Raw genomic sequence first — 26,335 nt, forward strand, 5'->3', positions numbered from 1 at the left:
TCACACCCTGATAGAGTATAGTATCAGAATTAGCAAATATAGCAGATAAGGCTGTACTGTATATATCATCTACAGTATGTAGAGTGAAAGCATATTATTTATGGAAATTGAAGTAGCATATTGACAGTCCAGGCTAGAGGACCCAAAAATAAGGCAAACCATAAGAATTTATTAAAATATAAATTATTAGATTTAGTAGTTCAGGTGGGTTGCTGCGTCAGCATGCATAGGCTGCAAAGGAACAAGTAATAGGTTTATTCCATGCTGAAAAAAAGCACCTCACACCTTGCTCACACCTGAAGAGGGCTCCACTGCCGAAATGTTGTTTTCTTCTTTTTTTCAGCATGGAATAAACCTATTACTTGTTCCATTACTAGATTTAGATTTATATATTTATTAAAATAGATATCCCTGATCAGTGCCTGTAGAAACTGTAAAATAAGAAGAACACTTGCTGAATATAAATACCAATGCAGAAGGGTTAACACATACAATTTTCACCATTTTAGTTAAAGGAACCTGGTCTGAAAACCATATAATTCTGAACAACCACAAATATTCCAACTCAGGCCAGTCAAAAACCTTCTTCTCATCCAACAAAAGGGTGAGACAATGTCTGCAGCCATGTTCTGTATATAATGTGGAGGAAATGGCAAATGTTGTAAGATGCAGGCCCCCTTTTACTTAAACCTGTTTGATCGTGATGGCTTAAGTTTGGGCATTAATATCCCTTCAAAAATAATCTTACTCAATTATGGTATATACTATATCATGTCAAGCAAGAAAGGACCAAATGAGTGCCAAAATTCAGTAACTATGCCATCAATGCCAGATTATTCTCTGTTTTGTGATGTCCTGAACTGCCTCTTATACAATAGCTCGTGACAGGGATATACTGTAGAGCCTTCAGTACAGGTATAGATTCCTATATCTGCAGGACAAAGACTAGGTAAATAAAGAGATTAGAGAAACTTCTTACATGTTCATTGGTCCAAATGAGTGCCTGAACTGCATAATTTAGCGTAAAACAGGAGACTTATGGAGTCTCCAGTCTACAGATCTGACAGTACTACCCCCTGGGCCGATTTAACATCAGGAATATCTGAAAAACATTCATTATTTCTGAGTTTCAAAGCTAGTAAATTCTGCACAATGTCTGAGCAGTAAATTTCTTTCTTTTCAAATAATATTCGAAGGTCCAATGCATTAGCCTCAGAAAAGGTTGCGCTGAAAACTCACGATGTGAATATAATTTTGACTGGAGTGATCTTACAGTTTGACAACCATGCTTTCCAGACTTCCCTGCTTCACAGTGTGATTATTCAGTATCTTCACGGTTTTGCTTGAGACCAAGACCAGTTTCAATATCAGCTGACTGCTGCAGTAGAGCAGCCATCTTAGTCTGCTCAGGTGAATCAGTCTCTGTTTCTCCTTAGATGGGAAGTAGGCAGGAAAAGAGTCCAACTTCTTTTGTACCTCTACTTTTTAAAATTTAAAAAAAGGCTCAAACCAAACAAAAAATATATGTAGAGGGAGATAAAAAATGAAGAAGAAAGAGGCCTTGCAACATGAGATTAGGTGGCTATTCCAGCATAAGAATCAAAGTACAATATTTTTTTCTGACACTCTTTATACGTGTGTGAAAGAAGATCTCTTTATGATTAACACCTGCTGTTTACAGATATATTTTATTGCCCACTAATCTGAGTGCTTTTTCTTATATTGTAACTGTAACATTTTTCTACACTAAGTTTAATTAAGCATGTCCTCCATTACAGTGTTGTACCAAAAAAAGTAAAAATCACCTTTATAAAACAAATCTGATATATTTACAGCCAAGCAGAAAACATAATTTCACATGTCAGTATGCAGTAGTAGTAAATTAGTCATATTTTGCTAAATTAACCAAATGCATAACATAATTTAAACGTTCATCTAAATTATACTGAAGAAGAGTTTTTTCTCTTTTTTTTGTCAAATCAACTCAAAACACCTTTTAGTTGACTTGCATTAAAACCAATGTAGTTCTAAGGAATATAAAATGCTTTGTGTAGTAATATACAGTATATGTTTTCAATCTCAAACAAGCCCACCGTTTGTCACTGAAATAATATTAAGATGCTTTAATAAGATGCTTTATATAAAACTACAACATTCTTTTCACCATTAATGTTTAATTTTTATCTCCCAGTTGTGCTAACTGGAAAAACTGTTTCAGCTAGGAAGATGTAAAGCCATGCATTACAAGTTATAATTAGGCGTATTCTGTACAGTACATGTAACGGTACACAAACTGGACATCTACTAATTGAATTTTAAGTTCCTTAATCTCCCTTAAGCCTGCTACTTCCTTCTTAACAAATGTGCAATGCCCTATTACCTACAGGGAATGTGAGTGGTGAAAGCTCAAGCAAGCACATCCATGGGCAGCCTTGCAGTCAATGTCTATTGGCAGCCCCTCTGGGTCCTCTTTAAGTGCTGGGCTTAATGTTGCAAATCTGTCTAGCTTGGGTTGGGATAGAAAATTTACAATGAGAGAGCAACCCATGTAAAATCAAGATCTAGCTCCCTTCAGACTCCTAGATCACGGATGTAAGCACCAAACCTTCAAATGCAAATTGTTAAGATGCAAATGTACAGCAAAAAACAAATCCTCATTGCAGCTTAAGGATCACCAAAGTGAACCAAGGACAAAAGTCAAACATTTAAACATAAAACTCTTCCGACTCTGGATGTAAAAGACGTAGTGTACTATGCTCTTCTTTATGTATTAAACTCAGCCCTCAATGACCAGTTGTCTTTTTTATACCATGCAAAGAAACAAGTAATAGGTTTATTCCATGCTGAAAAAATAAGGAAGAAAACAAAAGTTTCAGTTATGGAGCCTTCTTCAGGTGTGAGCCTTGTTTAAGCACCAGAAGCCTTGATAAAAATAATTCTTTGCATTGAATATATCCCTATGTTTGATATGTTTAAGAGTGTACATAGAATGTATGTTTCTTATTAGTACTCAATGTAGCGTTGAATGTCCTCTCTAAAGGCAGCCCCTGGCTATCTATACCCATTTCAATGAATTGCATTTGTATTAACATGTCATGCATTTAGAAATTAACTGAAGTGCAGCACAGGTCAACAGATCCAATACACAGCACATAAGGTGGGCAAGTGAGAAATTCCCTTATTGAGTTAAGGGTGACTTGTATGAAGTCCAGACTGAAGAAGCCCAGAGAGGAGGTTTGTTAGGAAACCGGGGTTACACCACTACTCTTATGAACAGGTGATCTTTAGTATCTTTCAGGTAGACAGGACCTTGGTGTAACATCTCATAAGAAAGAAGGAAGGCATTTTCTACAGCACAGTGTCCCTAGGCATCATACAGGGGTGTTGGTTTTGGAAGCTTTGTTCCAGAGAGAAAAGAGCCACCTGTTCAACCACTAACACTACTGTCAGTAGTAGTCTCCAGTGTAATGACTAGCCCAAACTTGTTTCTGAGATCTGGTGAGTTCAGGTTAGAAGTCATATTGCTACCAGATTCTGTGGTTAGAAATGATTGAGATGATTTCATGATGAAACTGACCCAAAGAGCAAAGCAAGCTTTTTCTCCCAGATAATATGTCAAATGTCTGCTGTCATCATCTAAAACTAGTTATATAAAAGACAGTTTTATGTTTAAATGATCCCTTTGGACTATGGGCTGGAAATTAATGTATCATGAAAGTCTTACAAGGTATAAACATTCAGAAATGAGAGTCAATTTAATCGAGTTCTAGAAGAAGTCAGTGAAATAGTGTGACTTGACCTTTGGGTCCCAAACATTTATTCCCAAGATTAAGACAATAATCATTTTCCTGCTCATTAAGAGAAATGCCTTCATTAAGCAAATGGAGGATATATTTCTCTGCAGTGCAATTTTAAATAATGTATTATTGTAGCAATATCTAAATAGTCATATTTTGTTTTTGCAGTATTAAATATTATTTATTATTTAACCCTAAATGCTAAACTGATTTGAAACTGGTGTATTTTTGGAGTGGCCTCTGATGAAAGTGAATGCTTGGGAGTTTTGGAATCCCTAAGCTTTTATCAACTCCTGCTAAAACTCTTCATACCACATTAGTGTGCTTGAATATAATGGTGGGATGGTCACATACTCTTTATATGGCATTAGAAATTATTTTTATTTCATAATTATATAGTTTATACATAGTGGGCATGGGCAAAACTGAGAGAAGTGTAGTCCTTAGAGTGTTGCATTGTAAAACTCAGCTGTTTCCCTTTCTTATGAGAACCAGTGATAGGTAGTTCCTTATTAGGACTAGCACCTAGGAAAGTTATTGCTGGGAATGGTTCCTGGAGTGCCATCAGTGAGGAAAAGGTTGTAAAACTGTCTGAGAATACAAGTCAACATGTTCTTGTCTTCTTGTGCATGACATTAATATGGACTTCATAGTCTTCCAATCTGGCAGACAGGTCTAGAGGGTCAATAGAACTGAATCTTTGAAAGCAGAATGTTACCTTTTTTTTGTAAAGAACTGCTATAATGATCCTCCATGCATGCTGATGTCCAGCACTTTGTTCTTGTGTAATGAAGGCTGGGAATACAGTTCATGTATAAAATTGTTTTTTGTTTTTCTCAGGAGTCTAGTTTATCAAGACCAAAAAAATCTGAATCTTAGTTATCTCAGTAGCAGTAGCAAAACACACACTTGTATGCAGTACATGAAACACTGAGCTTTTTGCAACTATGCGGTTGAAAAGAGCTCAAAATGGCACCCATTTTTTAAGAGAATTCAAAAGACTGTGGTCTGGAATTTAGTTGTGTAATATGGCTTGGCAACTCTTCATGATGAATCCCATTCAAACTGGTCTGTGAGTTTGTGAGCAATTGATGTTCAGCCACTGAACTTCTGAAGAAAAGGTGAGTAGGCAGGCTTGTGTAAGTGCATCTTTCCATTGATTCTTTGTCAGAATGGGCTATGCCCTAGGAAGAAGAACTAATAATCATCTCTAATGTCATGTACAGTTCTGCTTGCCAGTGTCAAAACACTAAGAACAGGAAAGGCGTGGAAACCAAGGATCAAGCACTCATGCTTCTAAGACTCAATAATATTGTTCAAGATAACAAAGGAAATAAAGTAGACTGTATCTGTTGTTTTCCATATCAAATCAATAGGAATATAACTTTAAAAATATTTGCCATGAAGGGAATGGGATGTGTGTTATTAAAATTAAATCACACTAACTTACAGTACTTGTCTCCCTCACTTAAAATCTTGAAATCTGTTATATTATTTTGCATTACAAACACCGCTCACACATTTTAAGACTCTCTTAAAGAATGCCTTTTATTTTATAAGTTAAAAAAACTTAATAGTATGATTTCAAGAGGAATGATTCAACTCTGGTCTTAAAGCTACAATCCCTTTCATGTGTGCACAGTATGTTCCCTTCCTAAGAACATAAAATTCATTTTGTCAGCTGGAACTGTGGTATTGATTCGACACTTAGTTATTTGTTGGATACAATAAAAAAAACTGAAATGGCTTTTTTCCTTTTTGTCATGCAAGGAAATGACACATACAGAATTATCATGGTTATCAATCTTTAACATTGAAAACTATGACTGTCTGCAGATAATTGGTACTGTAGGAGTCAGAACACATTTAATATCAGTCATAAACTTTCAAGAAGAGGATGGTGGTGACAACTTATATTTAGTATGCAATCTGCCTTCCAGCCATGCCGAATCAATGTGTTTTGCTCTGCATAGACCCATTTCAAACAGCTCTGTCCCTAACCTCAATTATAGATTTCCACATTGTAGAATTAAAAAAACTGCCTGTGGCTTGAAGCACACCATACAGCAGCAAGAGAGGAATATCATACTAAACATGACAAGCAATATATTTAGATTATCAGACATTTTGGACACATCTACAGCAGTTGCAAAAATGTCTTCAGACTATGGATGGTAATGTATGGAGATGATTCGAAAGGGTTCAGTGGGTTTTCAGGGTGAAATAAGTTAGCAGTGCTGGACGTGAAATGTTAAAACAAGAAGAAAACAAAGAAACGGGGGTACTGTGACACAGCACTTGCTAATGTGCAGAGTGATACAGATCACTGCGGAAGAACTCTACACCTACTGGGATCCCACACAGGAGCACCACTCCTTATATAGACACCTCTTGGGGATGGTGATAAAAGATGAATCAAGGCATGTCTTCTGGCAGGAGTGGGACATCAAGGCTCCCTCTATGACAGTGCCTGTATTTCCATAAAGAAGCAACCAATGAGTACAGATCACAAGCCATATAACACACCTAGCCCCAGAGTCTCAGGCTCCCACAAGTCCTGGTCTGAGCAAGTGATCACTGCAATATATATTGCCTCCAGATATATTCATGCCCCTCATTACATAGGAAAAAAAATTAATTACAAATATGCAGTATATTATCGGTGCATGTATTATATACCTGTATGCAAACTATATATACTGTATACAGGAAAGTAATATCAGTTCATCAGACCAGTGCTTATTCTGGATTCCCTAAAGTGACACAGAAAGCAGAGAACATGGTATTTCCTCCCCCCTGGTCAGGATTCTAGTCCATCACAGGGATCACCCCCTGCAATGCCAGTCCCCATGTATGTAGCTGGGTGGTCTAGAGCAACTGAGGTAAAGTACCTCTCTCAAAGTACAAGAGCTGGTCTACTGCAGGGACTTGAACCTACGGTACCTGTATATCCCACTAATGATGAGACTACACTTACCCATTACATTATGCTGCCCCCTACACTGTGTATATAGTAATAATGTGGAACAGAGAGAAAGAAGGGCCCAGGGTGTTAAACTGTTTTATACCCTTTATAACCTTAATGGGTCACCAGTGGTATTTCTTTAGTCACAGACAGTACTTGTTAGACTACAAATCCAGATGTTAGATGGCCAACAGATAGGCTGCTCTAGATTAATTGGTCACCACTGTTTTTAATTCTCACTGGGGCAATGTATAATGTAGTGTGTGACAGTGTAATGTAATGTTGGCAGAGGCGGCTCACAGCCTTTGTGTTGAGACTTTGTGTTCTGTTGAAGCTCTAATTACCACAATTGTGAACGATAGCTGAAAAACAAAAACACCCTAAGTCTGTGGAGGAAAAGAATTCGGGAAAAAAATGTTAAGAGCATTTTGTCAGAGTTGTTTCAGTGTCTCAAAACCTTGTTTTACATTAAATGAGTTTTTTCTTTATACACATTGTTTAGGAAGTGTGAACACTGTTAAACATTACACTGAAAAATAAAGGACACTTTGAACCCCCATCTTTATGTGAAAAGTCACTCATTTCTATGCTAGATGATGAGTTAAAAGAATGTGGCTGTGTGGGTTATATACATACTGTATATGCATAAGCATAATTATCATTTGTAAAGTTACATTTTTTCAGTTATTCAATAGAAAATGACACAGTTCTTTTGCTAGTATTTCCAATAGCAGCAACATACGGTGCCTGTTGTTATAATATTAAAATGTGACATTTGAAAAGGAATGTATGACAAACGAGAATGAGTAATTACATGTTTATCATTTTCCAGTCCTTAAGAATTTGTTAATCAAAAATTTGTCTGATCTGATATTTAAAGATAGAGGAAAGATTCATTTTTTATTTTTGCTGTTGATCCCTTAGCCATATAAATCATGCTATGGTTTATTAGATGTCTAAAAATATCTGAGTACTAAATCTTAATGATAAACTAAAATAAGCAATGCTTCCCTTTGCTATCACAGTTTTTGCAGTGATGAACTATTGCTAATTCAACTTAGGAAGGTAAAAAAAATAACACAGTAAATATTACCTGCAATAACTTCACTTTAACATGTTCCATTAATTTTAAGTAGAATTTAACTTCATGTTTCAGTCCCATATATGCATTATTGCTGTAAAAAAAAGATGTTCAATACAGTTTAATAAGGCCAATTGAAAGAGCCAAGACCTGCAATCCTTATGTAATGATAGCCTCTAACTTTTTAAGAAAATTCAGATTTCTCATGGAATACATTTTAAATGAATTGAATAATGAATGCTGTTAGGTGATCCATAAAAGACTGTTAATTGGAGTTTAAGGTTTAAAGATAAAATAAACTAAATGTTTTATGTCATGAAAAAGGTAGAATAGTGCCTGCATTGAAATTCATATCATATACAGAATAGGATTATTTATTATTCTAGTTATATTCTTAATATTAACCATCTCTCTTCTTTTCATTGGGTTTTTATAATGCATGTACTTTAGCCCAACGGATAATGATAAGGCCTGATAGTAGACTTCTGTAAAGTGCAGAAAATTGGTACATTATTATCTAAATGTTCCTCTTATTAAGATGACATATACATATCGTGGAGAATTGATTCAGGTACAGTATTCATAATCCTGCAGAGCATTGCTCAAATGAGGGTGATGTTACAAAACTGGCATCAATCAGGACCCAGGCACACAAGTAAAAATTACTCTTAGGAACAATCATGACAGAAAACAAGAGCCACTTCTTTACAAAGAGTATGATGAGATGTGCCACCAGCTCCCTGTTGTTGAAACTGACTTCAAAGGATTCTTTAAGAAATGTTTTAATGGGATTCTTTGATCATTAAGATGGCAGGTCAATTGGTCTCCTCTCATTTGTAACATTTTATATTCTTACTATTTTTAAAGACCCTGGTAATTGTGCTCTATACATTTTATAATTGCATGATAGTGAATATACAGTACATATTGAGGTGCCAAGCCATGTAATAGTGAGGCTTTACATGGCTTGGCACCTCAATACCTGTCTGAACTTTTATTGCCCTACTCCCCACCTCGCAACCTCCGCTCTTCAAATTCTGCCCTCCTTACTGTTCCCCAAGCCCGTCTACATTGTATTGGCGACAGGGCCTTCTCCTGCTATGCCCCCAAACTCTGGAACTCTTTGCCCAAGGATATCAGAGAGTCACCTTCTCTAAACTCCTTCAAATCCAGACTCAAAACCTTCTTCTTCAGTAAAGCCTTTACTTAACTGGTTCTATTCTTCACCCCTCTGCTTTTCTTCCACGGTCTCCTCTATTGTTATTGTTGTATTGTTGTAATTGTAATTGTGTCCTATCTTGTGAAATCTTCTTATTATTGTTGTAGTCTTCTTATTTATTGTTATTGTCATCCTGTAAAGGGCTTTGAGAAGCCACCTTTAAAGGTGTTATATAAAATAAAGTTTTTTATTATTATTATTACAGTACAAGGAACATGAACACAAATACAATGAACTCAAAAGCTTTTTGTTAAGCCAGATATTCTTAAAATGATTTTTTATGACTATTTTGTATTTGAAGAACATTCTCATCTCTTACTTGTCCCTTGCTATTTGTTTCCATCAGTTTTGAGAAAATGAGGAGATGATTCAGCTATAGTGCAGAAAGCTGTGAAATTCACACCTGAAAACTTGTTGTTTTTCAGAGGTTGTTCAGCTGAGTCTTCCTGAAGATCAGAAAGTCAGCATCACCACAGTAACAGTGGGACTGAGCACTGTGTTGTCATGTGCCATCCAAGGAACACTGAGGCCTCCAATCATCTGGAAGCGAAATGGAATTATACTGAACTTTTTGGATTTAGAAGATATTAATGTAGGTATTTTTTCTGATGATTATTTTTACTTTGCTTATTAGATTTTATAGTGTATATCGGAGACATGCAACTCTTTTAGTACTTTTGAATAAGCAAATGATTAAAAAAAGTGCTTTGACAAGTGCTTTGACATTTGAGCCAAACTAAGGCAGAGGATCCCTCAAGAGTTCTTTGAAGACATTTTGATAATGTTTTTTTTGTCCTGACTATACAGTATGTGCCATATGTGCAGTACTTGTACCGCTCAGATTTTTGCAGCTCATCAACACTTGCAACACAACAATAGCCAAATAAAGATGTGCCACGGCAAACTTTTCTCTGATTTTATCTACATACATTTATTTTATTATGCCATGTGTAAAAACAGTAGATTCATTCTCTAGAAGTAACTGGGGCATGAAAACCTTACTCCTCATGCAAAGTTAAGGGGATTTTGTTAAAAATCCATTTTCAGCTCCTCTAATGTTGTGTATCATAACTAAACATATGTATCCCTTTATTGTGACATATTTAAGTAATGCAGAGGATCCCTGGTATAACCTGTTTGATGAAATGCCTTGCTGTTTAGTTTATTTTCATTCATGTTGGCTGTAAGCATCCATGCTTTGTGTGAAATAGTGGGACTGAATCAATAATATTTCTTGTTTAAGATCACTGTGTATCTTACGAATTTTTAGCCAATGAAAGAGGCAGGGAAGGTGATAGATTGGCATGAAACTAAATATCATGAAATCTTTTAAAATAGTAAAACATTTAAACTATTAATACTATTTGCAAGCTAGTTAGTTAATTAGTAAGCTGTGTTAGGCGAGAAACACTATTGGCTCAGATATACATACTGTGTACATATTAAGCAAGTTGTACCTTTTTAACAGAAGTTGAAATTACTAAATAACATGATAGAACAAGTAACCAAACCAATCTAATTGTTTTTCTGAAGATTCTTTTTCTCCCTCAAATCTAAAAATACTGTACATAGTCCTCTGGAGGAATACAATTTAAATTTTCAGGGGGTCAATGACATTAATAGACATTATGAATGGCACTGCAGAGCGATCATATCCTGATGACAGCAATGCTTTTCAGAAGCAAGAGTAATATTTTTCTCTCTTTTCATTAGAAAGAATACAAAGAAACAAAAAGGGCAGTCTGTATTAAGTGCGCAATGATTATTCTCTTTCCTAAGCAGTTTTTCATTGATGACATAAAAATGGCGTTTCATCAAAGCTTTCTCAAAAGTAGCTGTTCTAGGACATACACAGTGTAAGTGTTAACAAGCACTGTGTGCAGTTGTGGAACTGTCGGATAATGTAAGTTATATCTATGTTTAGCTGACATGCATGGTTTGCTTTCTGGGGCTGTTTGTCCTACTGATGATTACTCTATTTACACATTAATTGATGCACATGGAAAAAAAAATCACCTTGCACAATTGAAAATAAATGGAAAGAACACCTGAAATCCATCTATGGTACATTGGTTTCATCTCAGTGTGCATTTACAACTTACAAAGGGGGTCCTTCTAAGTCAAAACTCTCAAAGGTTTCTGTTTTGAGATGCCAGTTAAATCCTAGTATTAACTAAATAAGGATTTCTAATGTATAAATGTGGTGTATATATCTTGCATTTATAGATTCATTTTTTGTACAGTATATTAAGGTAACTGTAGCTTGAGGTATTTTTTACATTACAGCTGTACACAATTTGTGCAATTTTAAAAATCAATTACTAACTCATACATTTGCTATAACAGAAATTATGTCCTATGAGGCACAGTATTTTGTGTGATGGGCAATGTATCCCCAGAAAGTAAATACCAGAAGTGGCAGTTTGCCCAGTCTGGAACCAGAACTCTATTGAACACTATTAGTCTAGTTGAATTGGTACATTTTCCATATTGAATGCTTTTTTGATGTAATTGAGTCATGTTTTCAAAGAGAGGATTTGTTCCCCAGGCTTGATTGCACTCAGTAAAGATAGCACTTTAGGAAACAAAAGAAAATGTGTCTGTTTCATTTTCAGTGCATATTTTTACCAGGTACTTAAAGAACCAAAATAAAACAGATCAAAGGGTTGATTATCAGGATCAAATAATTCACAAGTAAGATGAATAATGCATTGCCACCATTAAAAAACAATTGTAATATATAAAACATACTTTAATTAACATGTCCGTTGGGAATTTGATATACTAGTTTGTTTCTGGCTTGAGAAATGCATTAAGCAGAAACTTCAAACATCTTACAATGATTGTTCCTCTAAAAACACAGCTGCTTTATCTTTATCTCATTACAAAAGATAAAAGGAAAATATGGTTTTGCATTAAAATAGAAACTTAAAAGGTTTGTTTTTCAAAAATAAAAGTGGCAGGGAGTAATTATTAAAGTGTTTAGGGAAGTGGCCTCTGGACAATGTCTTGGTGTTTCAGTTTATTCAATTAAAAATGTTTTAATGAGAAACTCCCACTGTGATTTATAAATTTTGAAATTTTAGGAGGAGGAATTGGTTGGATAAAACACTGAATAGATAAACATGACACAATTAAATTATTTGATTTATATGTACTCATAAAGTGACATGTTACAGAATTATGTAATTTATTAATAAATGTTAGATAAATTGATATGGGGCGATGGGGGCATGGTAGCGCAGTGGTTAGCATTGTTGTCTTGCAGTGCTGGGGTCCTATCTGCGTGGAGTTTTTTCTCCTTATGTTTGTGTGGGTTTCCTCTGGGTGCTTGGTTTCTCCTCACAGTCCAAACATATACTGGTAGGTTAATTGGCTTCTGGGAAAATTAGCCCTGATGTTTGTGTGAGTCTGTGTGGGCCCTGTGATGGACTGGTGTCCTGTGCAGGATGTACTCTGCTTTGCGCCTGTTGCTTGCCAGTAATAGGCTCCAGCCTTCCCACAACCCTGAATTGGATGAAATGTTAGGGAAACAGATGGATCCTTTATTTGTTTGTGGCCTGGGACACCTTATCTGCGGAGTCTGCATATTATTTTGGGCTGTAGTTTTTTTTCTGAGAATCTTGGCTAACTGGTATTTCTAAACTATCGCATATGTACTTTAAGTGCATGCTGTACATGTGCCATTGATGGACGGCATTCCCATCTAGGGTGTATCCTGCCATTAATTGATGGGCTGGACTTTGGCCTAAAAAACTAAACAATTATTGAAAATAACAGATATATACAGTGTGAATTACGGACACTAACAATAGTTATTAATTATGGAAATTAATATGTATTACCTCTCAATGTTTCACAGTGTGGCAAGCAAGAAAAAGAACAATCTAAATGGACTTCTGATTCCTAATTTACTTATTTTTTTGCATACAGATGTCAAGTAGCCAAAAATAGTTGTTTTGACTTTATTAGGGCTCTTCCATAGAGTATAGCTATTTTTGACCAGAGAATCAAAGTGTATATACTGTGTATGTCTTATTATACTTTAATACTTACTAATACTTAGTAATAGTAATACTTTTCACAGTGATAGGGCACATACAATTCAAAATGGAATTGTCTGAAATGGAATTGGTAACAAGGCTTCTCTCCCTTAATTATATTATATGCTGAAAATATACAGTTTTAATTTTCTTCACAAACAATGCCCAGGAGATATTAGGTCAGTTCACATGGGCACAGAGGCTGGTTGATATTTTACTCACTAGCTTTTACTTGTGCTATGCACTTCAGTGGTCTGGTCCTTCATTAAAATGTCTTTACATTTGACCCCTTTTCACTAATAGGTTTTCACTAATATGAGATTTGGACTTATTTTGCTTGGAGATCGGTTTCTTCAAATTATGCCACTACTGCAGTATCTCAAAGCACTGCCATTTATATGCTTGATTATTATTTAAATACTTATGCATACGGTGATAATTTAGCATGAAAGTGTTGGTTTGAAAAATGATGCAGGCCCTAAGGTCTCTCGAGGCTGTTGCAATAAGGGTCTTTGGTGTCAAAGTGCTTCTCACACGTACATACAGTACTCCCACATATTCCAATGAAAACAATCTAATTTCTAATCCTTTTAAACCATGGTTAAAATCCCAGATGAGTTATGCATTCTGAAAACTGAAACATGCTTCATTTATCATGCTAATGCGTTTTATTCTTAACCATTTCTATTTATCCAGCTGAGTATGAGCATGGAAATATTGTTGAAAAATCCCTGTCCGATCTTTGTTGCATAGCTTGTGGTGATACATTTTCTGCCCCAACTCCCTGCTGTTTTTTTCTCCTCAATTAGGACTTCGGAGATGACGGCTCACTTTATATTACAAAGGTGACAACTATACACATGGGTAATTACACCTGTCATGCATATGGCTATGAAGATCTCTACCAGACACATGTCCTGCAGGTGAATGGTTAGTAAATGGCATACATAGCAGTCTTCATTAAATGTTAATTTAAAGCATGTGATATTTCATCAGATTTGAAATCAGACGTGAAATGTGTATCTGCCAGATTGCATTGGCAATACAAGGACAAACAAATGTATTTAGACTGAGCAATTTCTAATACTGAATGGTTATATTTTTGTATCAAATTCTAAACAGGGGATTGCAAGATGTAGGCAGTGTTTTGAAAAATATTAAAAGCAGTACGCTTTCAGCATATCACTCTGCAACTCACAACTACCAACCCACTAAAGCTAAGTAGGTGTGAGCCTGGTCAGTACCTGGATGGGAGACCTCCTGGGAAAAACTAAAGTTGCTGCTGGAAGAGTGTTATGAGGCCAGCAGGGGGTGCTCATCCTGTGGTCTGTGTGGGTCCTAATGTCCCAGTATAGTGACAGGGACACTATACTGTAAACAGGCGCTGTCCTTCAGATAAGACATAAAACGGAGGTCCTGACTCTCTGTGGTCATTAAAAATCCCAAGGTGTTTCTCAAAAAGAGAAGGGGTGTAACCCCGGTGTGCTGGCCAAATTTCCCATTGGCCCTTACCAATCATGGCCTCCTAATAATCCCCATCTATGAATTGGCTTAATTACTCTGCTCTCCTCCCCACTGATAGCTGATGTGTGGTAAGCGTTCTGGTGCACTATGGCTGCTGTCGCATCATCCAAGTGGATGCTGCACATTAGTGGTTGTGGTGGTGGAGGGGAGTCCCCATTACCTGTAAAGCTCTTTGAGTGGAGTGTCCAGAAAGTGTAAGCAATTATTACAATTTGTTGCTTTGATGTTTTGTTGCCATTCATTAGGAAAGATCTAATCTCTTATTTGTTCATCTCATACTCAAGGTTCATCCTTTAGATGATCATCCTGTAATTATTGAATGGATTGCTCTTCACAAATATGATCTTTATGCATTCAAAATTCACACCCAAACCGAAACTGCTAATATCCATACTGATCGCTCTTTACAGGCACAGTATGTATTTTAAGTCTTATGAACTAGAAGCAGTCTCTGTGAGCAAACATACTGAACATTTTGTGTAGTGGCTCATAGTTGCTCATTGCTTATTTTTATTCTTTATGTTTTATTATTGATACAAAGAGAATGTATAACCATTTTAAAAAGATTAAGCAAATCAAATTCATATCTGAATTCATGACGCATTCAGAACACCCACTGATGTTTCTAAAATGAACATACTATTTAAAAAATGAACACGTTTCAAATCTTTTAACCCAATTGGACCAGTCATAAAGTATCCCTAAAGTACTTTTCTATTTGGCATATACAAAAACATTGCAGAATTTAATTTGACAGATGCCTCAAATACATTTATGGTAGGTTAGACCTGATACCTTCTAATTTAACTCCAAATCTGTTTTACTACAAAGCTTTATTGCACCACAAAATCTGATACAAGAAGTCCAAGTTTATTCCTTATTATTTTATTTTATTAATTATTATTCAGCCATGAAAAATTATTTAAACCACATCCAATAAGTAGTGCCAAGGGAGAAAAGCTCGCCACAGTTTTTGTAGCACATTACTTTAGAAATCTTTCTGCATAGTACTTTTGCACAAATTCATGATTAACAGAAATATTCTAGCATATATTAACAATGATAATAATCACTATTTCTTTGCTTTATTTTCTTGCTGAATGATAGGAATGTAAAACAAGAAGGCAGAAAATATTTTTCAATTAATCAGGGACAAAAGATACGATTGTTCTCTTTTGTTGCATAGGATTTTAGTCTAATTGAAAATTAAGAGCAATCATATTGGAACACTTTGCCCTTAAGTTTCAGAACAAAAGCCTAAATGAACAGAAGGATATGTCCTCTGAATAGTTAAAAATATTAACAATACGGTTATAACTCTGAATAATATAAATAATATGTATTTCAATGAGTGAGATTAACAAATTAGCAGATCCAAATGACTTTCTGAACTGAATCAGAAACTGCTAAATCAGTAGCATTCTACAACATCTATGTGCAACAGTCACAGCTTTTTATAAATATTAAAATGAATTTAATTGTAATAAACATATTTGATAATTAATTTTTAAAAGTGCATTTGCTTAACATTGTTATTGCATGTAATTACAGTTTTATTACATACAGTGTTTAGATAATAATGACATTTTGCGTTTTAATAGTCAATTTGTTTTTGCTTTTATTTGATATACAAAAAAAATGCAGTTGATTAAAAACCCCTCATTGTTTCTGCTTAGTTCCACCAGTGATCTTGGTGTACCCAGAGACACAGGCACAAGAACCAGGAGTGTCAGCCAGCTTGAAGTGTCATGCTGACGGCATTCCCAATCCCAAAATTGTATGGCTCAAGAATGGAATGGATATACTGCCAAAGCTATCGAAGCAACTTTCACTGATAGGTAAGTTAGGCCTCAGATTAAATGGTATGATATGGAATGTCTAAGAAACAGAGCTGTCCAGTCCTGGCCCTGGAGGGACTCAGCTTAGCTCTTAACCCAGCAATGAATGAGAAAATCCAGCTGGTTACTGGCTTAACTGGACCACTTTAACAACTTCTTCTAGCATTTTAGGTGCTATTTTGCCAGCCATCAGCCATATCACTCTGCCACTCACAATTGGCAATCCACTGAGGCTAAAGCAGGTGTGAGCCTGGCCAATACCTGGATAAGAGACCTCCTGAAAAAAAAAAAACTAACGTTGAGACAGAAAGAGGTGTTAATGCTCACCCTGCAGTCGATGTGGGTCCTAATGCCCCAGCATAGTGAAGGAGAAGCTATAGTGCTGCCCTTCGAATGAGACATAAAACCGAGGTCCTGACTCTCTGTGGTCATTAAAAATCCCAGGGTGTTTCTCGAAAACACCTGGCCAAATTTCCCATTGGGCTTTACCAATCATGGCCTCCTAATAATTCCCATCTATGCATTGGCTTCATCACTCCCCACTGTTAGCTGGTGTGTGGTGAGAGTACTGCGTGCAAGAGGCTGCCGTCGCATCATCCAGGTGGGGACTACACATTGGCGGTGGTGAAGGGGAGTCCCCATTACCTGTAAAGTGCTTTGAGTGGAGTGTCCAGAAAAGTACTATATAAGTGTAAGGAATTTTTAATTATTTATTTATTATTATTATTATTATTATTATTATTATTATTATTATTATTATTATTATTATTATTGCTGCTTTAAAGTGGCCTACAAAGCCTGTACTGGCCGCCCAGGACTAGAAAAGAACAGATTTACTTACTTTAGTACATACAACACATAGTAACACTTTTGTATGTATTGTTCTGTGCATGCTGCTGAGTTTCTTTTACATTCCTTAATCATTCATTGGAAAATTCAATTACAGGATGACCAAGATCTGTCAAGTGTTGTATTTATTTATATGCATTTGGTGCACAATCCTTCTGTTTTGTTTGGTTTTGCAACCAAAAACATTGTGCAGAAGAAAGAAAACATATGGTGCAAACTACTTTGCTGCTAAAACAAGGTTTGTTGACAATAGAGCAATATGTTGTTATTTGATCCTAACTTGTAAAAGTGAAATAAGTTCTATTTCTATGATTGTAAAGTGAGCTGTGTGTTCAGGAAGAAATTCCAAGATTTCTTCCATTGTGACTATAAGGCTCTTATTACCTCACTGTAGGTCATCACCCATTCAGTAACAGGCTGTCTTCAATGTGTGTACAGTAAGTGTGATAGAGTTGCATGGTGAGGATTATTAAGATCAATATTGTAAGTGCATCTATATACTGTACCATGTTATTATTTTCCTGGCTTTATCTATTATTAATGACTAAATGTATTGAGAGGGGGAAATATATTTTTCTATTTCTAATGCAAACACTCGACACAGATGATTCTTGTAAACATTTCAAATATTATGGCATCATTGTAGAAATTATTTTTTCTTCCAATATTTTTTTTTATTTGAAAAGTACTATGTGCAGGATTTTTCCCAAGACTTAGTATTTTGAGTTTGGGTCCTCTAAATGAAGAACAGGGACAGATTTTTAGAATTAAATGCATTTTTTAAAACAACAAAGGGTTGACCAGTAAAGTGTCTCAACTAAACAAAGATTGTGGCTAGCCCAATTGGACTGTAAGTTAATGCAAATCTAATCATAATGAAGGAATAATAATAATTCTTCACAATGAGTTTTGAACTACAAAACATTTTGCAATATTTTAATACAGGAATTTGAAAGGTGTTTTGATTACAACAGGGTAGGAATTAAACAAAAGCAGTGCTAGTCAGATGGTTTTTTGCAACCCTTTCATCTGAAGGTCCTCTGTAATTAATACCACTCCTTTTCTCTCAGTGACGCTCACCATGTGGTCCATGTGGGTCCTAATGCCCCAGTATAGTGACGGGGACACTATACTGTAAACAGGCGCCGTCCTTCAGATGAGACGTAAAACCGAAGTCCTGACTCTCTGTGGTCATTAAAAATCCCAGGGCGTTTCTCGAAAACAGTAGGGGTGTAACCCCGGCGTCCTGGCCAAATTTCCCATTAGCCCTTATCAATCACGGCCTCCTAATAATCCCCCTCTATGAATTGGCTAATTTACTCTGCTCTCCTCCCCACTGATAGCTGATGTGTGGTGAGCGTTCTGGCGCACTATGGCTGCCGTCGCATCATCCGTGTGGATGCTGCACATTGGTGGTGGTGGAGGGGAGTCCCCATTACCTGTAAAGCGCTTTGAGTGGAGTGTCCAGAAAAGCACTATATAAGTGTAAGCAATTATAATTATTATTATTATTACTTCTTAAAAGCATTTTCCCAGAATAGGAGTAAAGAAATAGTCAATGAATCCCCAGAAATAGTAAAACTATTATGATGCATTATTATGATTATTATTATGATGTAATAAATAATAATAATTGTTTACACTTATATAGTGCTTTTCTGGACCCCCCAGTCAAAGCGCTTTACAGGTAATGGGGACTCCCCTCTACCACCAACAATGTGCAGCATCCACCTGGATGATGCAACGGCAGCCATCGTGCGCCAGAACGCTCACCACCCATCAGCTATCAGTGGGGAAGAGAGCAGAGTAATAAAGCAAAATTCATAGATGGGGATAATTAGGAGGCCATGATTGGTAAGGGCCAACGGGAAATTTGGCTACCCCTATTCTTTTCAAGAAATGCCCTGGGATTTTTAATGACCACAGAGAGTCAGGTCCTTGGTTTTATGTCTTATCTGAAGGACAGCACCTATTTACAGTATTGTGTCCTTGTCACTATACTGGTTCATTAGGATCCATGTGGACCAAAGGGTGAGCACCCCCTGCTGGCCCCACTAACACTTCTTCCAGCAGCAACCTTAGTTTTTCCCAGGAGGTTTCCCATCCAGGTACTGACCAGGCTCACACCTGTTTAGCTTCAGTGGGTTGCCAGTTGTGAGTTGCAGAGTTATATGGCTAAAAAAACAAACAAAAATAAAACAGTCACATAGTCAGTCATAAAAAGTACTCAGGTATAACAGTACCAGTATAATAAGACACATTACTATTCCTGTAAAATGTTTATAACATGTAATAGTGAGAGAAATGTTTGTAAATTGATAACACTAATTTAGGGGTTCTGTTGTATATTAAATCAACAGAACATTAATAAATCTTAATAATATGTAAGCAAATTAGCTCTACTAGGATTAACTGCAAGCTTATCATTAAATGTTTAGCACCTAACCACCTTGCAGTATTTCATGAGATCAGTAGACCAGTAGTGTCATTTCATGGTTCTATTCCATTCTTTAAGTTTGATCAAGTACCATCAAGTATTAAGTTTTGTAAAGAATTTATGAATCATGGATTTATGTATGTGAACAGAGTGAATTACAGATTCACCCTGTATCTTAGCCCCCAAAAAATCCATCTACTGTAATTGAAACTGAAAATCACATAATTGCCTTGATGTAGGAGAAAGTTTGAACTTCTGCACGTTTCAGTAATGCCAGTAAAAATCTTTTTTTATATACAGTTTATATAAGGCCTTTGCAAGTGTAGGTTTTTATGCTAAAGAATTCTAAAACAACAATATCACCACAAATTTTCTTTAATCTATTAATAATCACTGAGCAGATATAGCACAAAGAACTCTCTGGTTGTTGTACACAAAAATAAACTAGACTATCAGTTTGTTTCCCACTGGGTAGCAGGATCTGTAATAAGCGTTATGTATTGTACTGTAGATGTAGCATCTGGAGTATTAAATTAAAAATGTTCAGGTGACTCCTGCCAGGATCTCATTTACTAAAAACTTTCACTATTTGCCTCTCAGGAAAATCAGTATCTGACAAAAAACACTTTAGAATAACCACCATCATGGTTACACAATGATGTTATATACATTATATACCACATTCAAAAGCATCTCCCCTTGTTGGTACTATAATTATTTCTTTTTTAAAGTATGAAATAATAAAAATGTCTAATTAGTGGATTTTTAATTACATGCTTTTCTCCAAATCGCAACAGAACAGTTAACATGCTATAAATGACTGGTAGATATTTTTCTTTGGGACTTGTGACTTGTGTCAAACATTTCAAAAAACCAAAAGAAGTTATACAATATGTTACATGTGGTGCTGTAAAGTCTGGGACATTAGCAACCACACACATTAAAGAGAAAAACTGCTTTGCATATGTTTCTACCCCTTTCATACTCACTTAGGATAGTTACTTTACATAATTAAGTCACTCGTTACATAGCAATTAAAGATGAGTAAATGTGGGCTTATGCGCATTTAAAAATGTCTAGTTCAGTATCTTGCTTAGATTATAACACTGTATACAACAACAACATAGTGAAGCTTTAAATCCAGAATTTTTGGCCAATGTGTTACATACTACACACAACAATGATTCCTAATTAAATATCATTTAAATGATCATTACAAAGTTTGAAAGCATAACAGTTTGTCTGTTTTCTGTTATCTTTAGTAGTGTGTATATTTAAATTTGTAGAGTACAATTACAGTATATTATTTTGTTGGATAAATAGCAAATTTTGTACTGCTATTATTTTATTTTACCTTTTATTTATTGGAAATAATTAGAGACTTGATGCATCATCTGACAAAAGCAAAGTGAAAGCTTGATTCTGTGGTGGAGCTCACAATGAATTCTTCGTCTTAGAAAGATGAGCATGTGTTACAGGCATATTAATAACATTCAGGATTAGTGATCAATTAAAAAAGAGGATATAGTTTAATATAGGATATAGATCCATTTAGATTTAGATCTATTTCCTGCTTCAGCCATTTGATTGAAGAGCTGTGACTCATGAGATGTATGAACGGTCTACCAGTAGAGATTTATAGGGAAAGGACATTTAGTTGCTGCCATCAAGAAACACTTTTTTGGGGTTAGAAGGAGCTCAAACGAGAGGAGGCTTCAACGAGGGAGAAAGAGAAAAGAAAATGAAGGGTCCTGCAAAGAGAGAGAGATATAATCTATATACTGTTCCAGTGGCTGATATATGACCTTTGACCCAGTCTATAAAATCATGTTAGCTCTAAAAATGGGATGCTGCTGAAGAGCATGATTGTGGTATAATCAGGTTTAAAAAGAGATTAACCAAGAAATGAAAGGCTACAGTACATTAAATTACACCTAGAAAGGACAAAATGAGTTTTCATGTACTGGATTCCATTGTGCAGCTTTGAATTGTTGCAAACAGCAATGTTAGTGAAGTTTTTTAGGTTTGTTTTTACATTAAACTGTATTTCATAGGACCATTTCTGCAGGCAGAGGTAAGTTTTAGTTTCCTATCACATTTATTAATAATGTTACACTCATGTTGAGGTAAAAGAGGCAGTAAAGGTCTTCATTCTTGTTTCTGGTTACTAAGTGCTTTGGAAAGTGGTAGGACTCCTGAGTACTCTCTGTGATACTGGTTACTACCAATTGGTACCACTACCAGTGAGCTACATTATTTTCTACACTGAAATAAACATGAAAATAAAGTTTACGCAAGAATTCAGTGTAGATGGTTTGTCTCCTTGTTTCTTCTCGAGATTCTGCTTGTCATTACAATTAATGTGTACATTTCTGAAGCAGTAAAATAACTGTACAGTTGCATTCAGTTCTTTATATACAGTACAGAGGTCATCACAAAGTTGCTATTTGTAACAGTGTGTGGTTATCCATACTGTATACAGTATATTACAATTTATATGCTGTGTGTGTTGCTGATCACTCATTCCTATAATGACGAGCCCTCGGAGCAGCCTGGCTGGTACCAGACACCTGCACTGTTTTACCCGCTGCTGTTGTCAGAATGACAAATGAGACTTCATCAGCAATGGCAGATGTGAGATGTCCGTTTATTTTCCAATCTACTACATTATGGGTGTGATACGCCCAATATACCATTCTGCTCGCTTTAGTTTGTTGTGCCTCTTCCAAGGCAGCCCTTGTCATACTTCAGAATTAGCTAAAAGGTCTCTGAGCGTATTATGACACTGTCGATGTGCCATCCTGCTGCAAGTACTGAGGATATATACATACTGTAGGTATGTATATATCTTTTTATCCGAGCAGTTTAGAGGCCATCTGAGGTTGACGTTTTTCTCTTCCATGACAGCGTCCAGACAGCCTACGGGTTTTTAGGAGGTCTTTTTCCTCACTCTTGCAGCAAATGGCAGCGAGCTCCATATCAGCAGCGTGCGTTACGAAGACACAGGTGCCTACACCTGCATTGCGAAGAACGATGTGGGTGTGGATGAGGACATCTCTTCACTATTCGTGGAAGATTCTGCCAGGAAGACTCGTAAGTAAAAGAATCGCTCTGCTGAACTCTTCCCAGTCCCACATTTTACACTTCCTCTACTCCTTTTTGTTCATTGTGTACATCCTTCAGTGCCCCTCCCCTCATATTGTTTCAATGATCTTTCAGTAGTATTTTAGGAAGATTAACTGTTTTGATATTTTAATTATATCACACAAAAGCTGTCAAATGAGGTTGCAAAGCTTTTTGAGAAATTTCATGAAACATGAACTATTTGCCTCATGGTTTATCATTTCAGAAATTACATTTATTGAACTGGTTCTGTGGAAACTGAGATTCGACACACACATAGAATTTCTGATTGTGTTTAGAGAATTAAGTTTTACTCCCAGAGACGTCTTCATTGGTCGATCCAAAGAACCAGAATTGTATAGCACTGAAAACACATTTATAGACAATACCTCTCTGTATCAATGAAACAAACAAGTATCTTTTCAAATCAGGCTTTTCCTTACAGTAGTCACATTTGAAGACTGGATGATAAAGAAGACTGTCTACATCTCAGGGGAGAAGCAGACCTCTATTCTGTGAAGTCTAGATTAACACCATGTAGAAGAAAATATATTGCTTGAATTGGAGATTTAACAGTCACTCAGTCACTCAGAATGAGAATTAATTTACAATGTAATTACAGTGTTGCTCAGGTATCCCAATACCTGTTATTACCATTTATTTAGTCAGCTTAAAGTAATTTATATAGCAGTAGTTCAGGTGGGTAGCTGCGTCAGCATGTGTAGGCTGCAATGGAACAAGTAATAGGTTTATTACATGCTGAAAAGAGAAGAAAGAAAACACAATGTTTCAGCTGTGGAGGCTGTGTTTTCTTTCTTCTCTTTTCAGCATGGAATAAACCTATTACTTGTCCATTTATATAGCAGTTCTAACAAAGTCTGTTGTTTCAATGGCTGAGGGACACAACATTGAGCAATTCCCTATCTAGATAGTTTTGAGGAAGTTCTTTTATATGGTTTTGTTACAGCTTTCTGAACCTAAAGCAATACAAACAATCACTGTATCAGCACATTGACAAGTAATTATTTTACGTAAAAAGATGGTCACCTGATATAAATATATAAATATGCTTAAGTGCATTTGATACCAGATAGCTGCAATACCTCCTTTCTTCAAAGAGTAAAAATATTAACATTTAGTTCCCTACAGACAAGAATGTTGTTAAAAATATATAATGACTTTATTTAAGCTCTCCATCTAGCATAAAAGCTAAAATGCATTTTTGTTCACACTTGACTTGTGACAGTACAGTACTCTATTGGAAGTCAGTAATTGGACAGTCAAAGATCACAAGTAATCAAATTGGATTTTGCAGTATACACATTTTTTACAAAAACTATATGTGTATATTTTTATGAGAAAGTAATGCAATCCTTTCTATAAAAAATGACTTGTTCTTTTCTGTATTATTTTTTTTTTCTGGCATTCTGGTGCTGCAGTTGCAAACATACTGTGGCGAGAGGAAGGTACTAAAGGAATTGTTGTGTTGTAGTGATCGTTTGTGCCTGTCTGCTGTAAAAAGCTTTCTTTTGTTGTTTTTATATTGTTACTCATTTTTCATTACCTTAATCCCCTGCTTAGCTGCTAACATTGTGAAAGAAAAAAACATATTTGGTGTACAGTACTAACTGAAACAGTTGATTTAGAATGTACATTTATTAAAGTCTACATACTGTATTATCCAAGGTCAAGTGCTGTCACAAAAATGTGTTTTCAGCTTTGAGAAAAAAAACCAAAGCTTTATAGTATATATATCTATACAGCACAAGTATATATATTTTAATAAATTATTTTGTTAAGCAATACCAAATATGGGTACTGAGAGCCATAGACAGAATTTAGGCAGGGTAGTAAACACATACATTCTTGTGAGTGCACTTTTTTGAAAGCTGAAAACTGTTTTGTTACAGTACAGTGCCCTAAATCCACTTATAGTTTTTCCCTATATAATATATAATACAGTAGTGTGAGTGCTTGATAAATTAATTTAGTGCTAATTGCATGCATGATGTAGTCTTTAAGAAAAGACTTTGTAGTGGAAACAAATGTTACAGTATATACAGTATAGTTTGTTTTAAAAGACATAAATACAAAACCCAGTTGGAAAAAATTAGCCTCAATATTTCACATTTCTAGCAACAATAATGTTGTAGAATTGATATATGTTTTGCCAGAACAAATACTTGCAAACTTTTTCTCCAACTATGACCAGACTAGAACTGTAGGGTAGTTATATGAACTACAATTGGGATTATCAGTTCTTAAAGCTCATTGTTTACATTCTACAACCATGGAATTATAATCTTGTAGATGGTCTTTTATTCAAAACTGGGCTGTTCTTTGTTTTTGTGTTATTACAATACACTTTTACATTTTGAACATTTTATGTTTTTTGTCAAACACAACTCTACTCCTAAAACAAATTTGATTAAAAAAAACATCTCATCAATATTTAATGGTTTTTGCTGCTCACAAAGAGTGACAAAACCCACTGTATGTCCATTCTGATAAACATTCTTTATCTGTAGTAATACTAATTTTCTGTTTTCTTCTGTAGGAACATAACTTTAATTATCAGCTGTCATATTTAAAACTGTTTATTATTTGATTAAGATTAAAAAAAACTAAATGGGTTGAAGTTTAAGGTAGTTAACAAGTTTGAAAAACAAATATTTAATGTTTGGTATCACCTGCTAAATTCAACAAAACAGCCCAATGGTGAAACAAACTTGAAAAAGTTGGCAGGTATAAAATCTGCTTGGATACTGTATTCTTGGTAAATATTGTGTTTCAATATTTTTGCTAAAGAATTATATTCTTTTTTTTTTAAGGATTAAGTGTGGGGAATATGTTTTATATTTTCTCTGATGACGGAATCACAATCCTTCAACCAAATGAATGTGAAATTCGAAGAAACATAAAACCAACAGAAAGGATTGTTGCAAGTTATGTAAGTCATACAATACACATGCAGGGGGTGTAAACTGTGCTTTTCATATGTGTATGTGAAAACAATGTTACACATAACAAAAAGGTGGTAATTAACTTATCTTTGTGGGAGATCTTTTCACATCTTAAAACATAATGTCTGTACAATCGAGAAGTTATGTTTTGTACGTGAAGCCATCTTAAAGCCATTTTACATCTTTTGAAGAGTTAGGTGCTGAATGTTAAAATTACGGCATTTGTAATAAATTGATTTTCTAAAAGAAGTCTCAGTGGATGGTAAGAGAAGTACTATTCTCCTATTGTTCATTCAAAGACATGAATCTGTGGGCTCTAGTCTCATCCCTAGATCGTAGTCTTTTGGTATTGTATTTTTGTTAAATGATTAACAAACATACCAAAATACTATAGGATTCAAGTACAGTACATGTCCAAGTGGCATCAGTGCCGATGAAGCAAGTACCATATATTGTATTTATAGTACAAAATGGTATAGGAAAGCATGTAAAGCTT

General features: G+C 35.4%; 1 protein-coding gene across 2 annotated transcripts in view; it reads left to right on the forward strand.

The window, feature by feature from the left end:
* The window catches only part of fstl4 (follistatin-like 4), a 175,918-nt gene that overhangs the window by 139,144 nt on the left and 10,439 nt on the right, over positions 1 to 26,335 (forward strand). Inside the window, exons 7-12 of one of the 2 annotated variants that reach the window (XM_015349418.2) lie at positions 9,488 to 9,654; positions 13,915 to 14,035; positions 16,306 to 16,467; positions 22,712 to 22,846; positions 24,316 to 24,342; positions 25,708 to 25,826. In XM_015349418.2, the coding sequence (XP_015204904.2) occupies positions 9,488 to 9,654; positions 13,915 to 14,035; positions 16,306 to 16,467; positions 22,712 to 22,846; positions 24,316 to 24,342; positions 25,708 to 25,826 (731 nt within the window). The remainder of the gene's footprint in view (positions 1 to 9,487; positions 9,655 to 13,914; positions 14,036 to 16,305; positions 16,468 to 22,711; positions 22,847 to 24,315; positions 24,343 to 25,707; positions 25,827 to 26,335) is intronic. The other variant, XM_015349419.2, reaches the window with a different exon arrangement.

This window comes from Lepisosteus oculatus, chromosome 11, assembly GCF_040954835.1.
Source record: "Lepisosteus oculatus isolate fLepOcu1 chromosome 11, fLepOcu1.hap2, whole genome shotgun sequence".
NCBI lineage: Eukaryota > Metazoa > Chordata > Actinopteri > Semionotiformes > Lepisosteidae > Lepisosteus > Lepisosteus oculatus.